A 5,141-nucleotide genomic window follows, 5' to 3' on the forward strand; every position below is an offset into this window, starting at 1 on the left:
CACACGCTGTAACATCGCGATGCAGAGCAACATCGTGCGGCATACGATGCGTTATGAAACGCGCGATATGCGAGGAGGATTCTTCGTTCCAAATCGCTAGTACGCCATGCATCATCGCTAACTGCGTTTTAGCATCGCGTGCCGGCGTGTAAGGGGAAAAAAATGTTAGTTGTTGGACATTGTATGGAATTCTCTTCAATTTGTGCTGTTTCTTGCTTCAGGTTGTGGACCAAAACGATCGGCCAAAAATCACAATAGAAAGCCTGTGCTTAGCTGCTACTGTCCCAGAGAGCTGAATGAAAAAAAAAAAAAAAAAAAAACCTTCATAGAAGAAGAGTCACACTTAACAGGGGTGTGTTAACCAATCCAATGAGTTCTCTCAATTGCTCTCTCATTCCTCTCTCTCTCTCTCTCTCTCTCTCTCTCTCTCAATCTCTTCTCTTCTCCTCTCTCTCTCTCTTTCTCTCTCTTTCTCTCTCTCTCTCTCTCTCTCTCTCTCTCTCTCTCTCTAGTAGCCTACTATTTACCCATAACAAATGGTGAATTTCTGAGCCCTTTTTAATTTGTAGCCTATACCACTGAAGGCATGATAATGCTTCATCATATTTTAGAAATAGGGCCTATGTGCCTTTTATAATACCAAATGTTTATCATTTTGAAATTGTTTTCAGTTGTTTAATGACTTGTGTATGACTGAAATTATCTCTGCATACTATCAGTGCTGCATTGCTTTGTAAAGATAGGCTATTCAACACACTTTAAAAACACACTGAAAAGATACGGCCATAGTAGCCTACTGAAAACATTTGGTTCATAATAATGGTGATTAATAAATGGTGGTCTTAAATTTTCATACTGACATCCTTGAATTTGACTTGGTAGATCACGGCAGACCATCAACTTCAAAAGTAGATCTTGTTTAAAAAAAGGTTGGGCACCCCTGCTATAGAGAGAACCACAGTGGCTTGAAAGACAGGGATCAAAAGCCTAGTCAAGTTGTTGTAGTTTACTTGGGTTTGGGAGCAATATAAAAAACCTTCAGAGAAGGGACAGTTGGGATGAGTTTACTAACATTCCCTAGGCTTTGTTTTACAGTTGTAATGAGTTTGGTGACAGACCTTCATTGACACAGCAGAGGAGACATCGGGCTGCATATAGAAATTAATGTGTAATGAATGTGAATATAGACATAAATGTGTAATATGTTGTTCAGCCCTTTTAATGGGAGGAATTTGGAAAAAAAAAACTGGCCCTGTGACCAGCACCCCTCATGTAGAATGTGTACGCCTACAGATATGTGTGGGGGAAAAGGCGTAGCCTACCCTCTAAGACCCTTTTTGTCTATGCCTTAACAATTTCACAGTGCTCTTAAATTCTTATCTCTGCTCCTATTTTGTTTTATTATTGTTTCCCAGACCAGACCTGCATGAGGGGACGAATGAAACTGTGTTGTAAACAGAAATTATTCACGGTACTGCATTTTTTGACAACGACGACAATGTACTACTATTATATACAAGTCATGGGTAAAAAATCTTATGTAGCCTTATTTCTCAAAAATAATAAATGGCTGAACTCAATATAGGCCCAGGCCCTACAGTTTCTCCATGCGGCAATGTCATACTTGTTTTTGCCGTTTCCGTTTTGCATTTACGCTGCAAGAAATACCCCCCCCCCCCCCCCCCCCCCCCCAAAAAAAAAAGGCCTGTGTGAGAAGGGACACCCCCCCCCCCCCCCCCCCCCCCCCCCCCCCCGGACAAAATAAATCCCGGCTGCCCCCATAGCTTCCAAAAATTCTGTGGGAAACACTGCACCAGCATCAAATTCTAAGTATTCATTATGACTGGGAAAATTGCACTTTTCATACACGAAAAGGGGGATCTTCTCCATGGTCTGCCATTTTGAATTTCCAAAAATAGCCATTTTTAGCTGCAAAAATGACTGAACTTGGACCACACTAGAAAATATGTGTTTATTACTTAGTAAACTTTAATGTAAAGATCAAATTTGGCAATAGGCAGCCTAGTTTCAATGAGCAGCATAGTTGCAGTACCTTTTTTGACCATTTCCTGCACAGTGTACCTTTAAGTAGTTCTCACCTCTACAGCCTTGAGTAGTTCTCACCTGTACAGCCTTGAGTAGTTCTCACCTGTACAGCCTTGAGTAGTCCCTCCACAGTGCTGAGGGGCAGGAAGGACAGCTGGTCAAAGGTGGCGATCACTTTAGACGATGACTCCAGGAGGACCATGGGAGCGGACGTCACCATGCTCGACAGCAGGTCTGGAGCATGAATACATTCAAATGCAACATAAACATCATGTTACAACCTCTCACCCACAACGCTACTCAAAAGAATAGCTGTAGAATCCGTTTGAAAGGAAAACCAAGAAGTGACGTTACTAAAACCTTTACTGTTATTTATCAACATTTATCAGTATTTATCAACATTAAGGGGGGGGGGGGGGGGGGATACACATTTGCTCATCACAACTAGTCCAACATGAGATGATATTATAAATACAAGGAGGGGATGATTATACAATAGCTCATAGTTATAATCTCTATTACATTATAAAATATTTACTTGGGTGTGTGGATGTGTGTGATTAGACTACATGGCTATGTGTGTGAGATTTCTTAAATACCTTTCTAAGCTTTTTATTTTAATTACGTATTGCTTCAATGAACAAGGAATGCTAAATTTCATTGTACTTGTTACAATGCCAAATAAAAAGACATTCTAGTATATATAGTATATATTGTAACGCACCAATGAAGTGTGTGACAGGAGAGGCCGTCTTGGTAACGAGCCTGTTCAGCACCTGCTCCAGGATCTCCCCTCTGATCTGCTCATGCATCTGCACAACACAACACAAAGCACAAGCAACGTTTAAAAACATACTGTAGATACAGTTGGCATTTGACTTACTTGTTTTGTTCTTTTGATTTCTTTTTATTCTGCTTGGATCACTTTTTTGAATGTCTGTTGTCTTTTTCTCTTTTTTTCTATCTATTTCCATTTATTGACTCAGAGGGCCTGCACAAGAGTTCCAATGTGCCTGGACTAATAGTCCAAACACAAATGGCAAATGAAGAACTTCGACTTTGAAATTCAATATTCAAGATTTTACATTTACATTTCACATGCTTCCTTATGCTTTCATAATTGGCAGTGAAATGAAGGTTGCAACTGCTCTCTACTGTAGTAGTAATATTAAATAATAATAATAATAATAATAATAATATTCATTAATATTAAATAATATTTAAGAGAAGGGGGAAAAATATTTTTTTAAAATCCTGTGACACTGAAGAAGGCTCTGTGCAGCCGAAACGTCTGTCATATCAGTCCCTGCAATGTTAAAATAAAAAGAAAACAAAAAGAAAGAAGAAAAACTGAGTGCGATCCATTTCCTAACTACTGGAAAAATAATAAAAGAAAAAAAGATGCCCTAAGAATTTAAGAAGCTGATGGCTTGAGGGAAGAAATTCTTAACAATAATAAATAATAATAACTTGGTTTTATATAGCCCCTTTCAAGTAACCCAAGGTCGATTTACAAAAGGAGAATGGGCAGGGGAATAAAGAGAGGAGAGGAGGGGGGTAGAGGTGGGGTTGGGGGCAGGGTGGTTAAGGACCATAGGCCTCAGTGAATAAATGTGATTTTAGGTGCTTCTTGAACGTAGCCAGTGTGGGGGCTTGGCGGATATGGAGAGGTAGACTGTTCCAAAGGGTGGGGGCAGCAACACAGAAGGCTCTGTCACCAAAAGTCCGTAGCCTGGAACGGGGGATGACAAGCGGGTCCTTGCCAGAGGACCTCAGGGACCTTGTTTGGGAGGGATGCTGTGCTCTTGCACAATCTCTCTGCCCTACATTGTATAAGGCAGCCTTTGAAACATGGAGTGTCTAGGATGGAAAGTGTCTTTCATTGTCCTTTTAGTGCGTGTATTTGCTCTTCTTGAATATATCTCTGTACCTGAGGATCAATGTAAAAAATAAAATGGAAACTTTCTCTTAATTACAACAAATATGCAATCAAAGTTTGATGGAGGCCATCAGTTCCAACTGTAGTTTATTGCAGTTTTTTATTCTCTTTAATAATAATAAATAATCATTAGTTTAGTGTGTACAGCTGTGAAGAGATTATAGATGTTATTCCCCAACTCCTCCACTAGATGGTGTAAGTGACCTTGGTTTAAATCTCTCCAGCTGAATCTGTCTGGTCCCCTGAGCTGACAGACAGGTCAAGATATAATACTAGATCTAGATCAAAATCTAATAATAATGGAGAAGATCCACCTTTTCATGTATGAGAAGTGCAAAACCCCCAGTCATGATGAATACTTCGAATTTGATAGTGGTGTATCTAGTATTCCAGAACTCTGTAAGTACCGGTATTTGAGAAAAAGGTTACATTTGTGAATGAGGCACCATGAATTCATGAAGGAACTGCTAAAAAATATTAAACAGTGCACCTTTCAATGATCATTAATGTCACCTTAAACCCCTCCAGGAGTATCTGTCCGCCGAGTTGACAGGCCAGCTGTGTGGGGCTCTTAGCCAATGAGCTGCCTCCGTCTGCTACCCGTCCAAATGGCCCCGCCTTTGGCCCAAAGGCGTCCATCAGGATGAAGCCCAATTGGACCAAGCCCTGGGTCACATGGTCCCAACCGAACACACTGGTGACACACACACACATACACACGTTATGTTCCTAGCCAAACACACTGGTGAGACACACAAACACGTTATGGTCTCAGCCGGACACCCTGGTGAGAGACACACACACACACACACACACACACACACACACACACACACACACACACACACACACACACACACACACACACACACACACACACACACACACACACACACACACACACACAGGTCTCAGCCAAACCCACTCTGGTGTAAACAAAGGGCTCAAGCTTACATGTCAAGATGCTTGACAACACATCCACACAAAATGGCACCACTGTGTAAACAAGTATGAACTTTGGGGCAGACTATGATATATATAGAAAAAACATGTTCTTGACCTGCCTACTGCATGCTATCTTTCTGACCTGTAATACCATATAGATCTACGCCCCCTGACCTATTCCTGAAGGCCTGCAGTATAATATAATATAAAT

The 5,141-nt window shown here is 40.8% G+C and overlaps 1 protein-coding gene across 1 annotated transcript; it reads right to left on the reverse strand.

Moving 5' to 3' along the window:
* Window positions 1-2,149: 2,149 nt before the first annotated feature.
* LOC134442481 (Fanconi anemia group I protein-like) lies at window positions 2,150-4,679 on the reverse strand (the record flags this gene model as incomplete). Its single annotated transcript, XM_063192632.1, has 3 exons — window positions 2,150-2,280; window positions 2,771-2,858; window positions 4,499-4,679. Coding segments are annotated over 3 exons (400 nt in total), but the record flags the coding sequence as incomplete, so codon positions are not given.
* Between the last annotated feature and the right edge of the window lie 462 nt (window positions 4,680-5,141).

Source organism: Engraulis encrasicolus, unplaced genomic scaffold (assembly GCF_034702125.1).
Source record: "Engraulis encrasicolus isolate BLACKSEA-1 unplaced genomic scaffold, IST_EnEncr_1.0 scaffold_1716_np1212, whole genome shotgun sequence".
In the NCBI taxonomy this organism is placed as follows: Eukaryota; Metazoa; Chordata; class Actinopteri; order Clupeiformes; family Engraulidae; genus Engraulis; species Engraulis encrasicolus.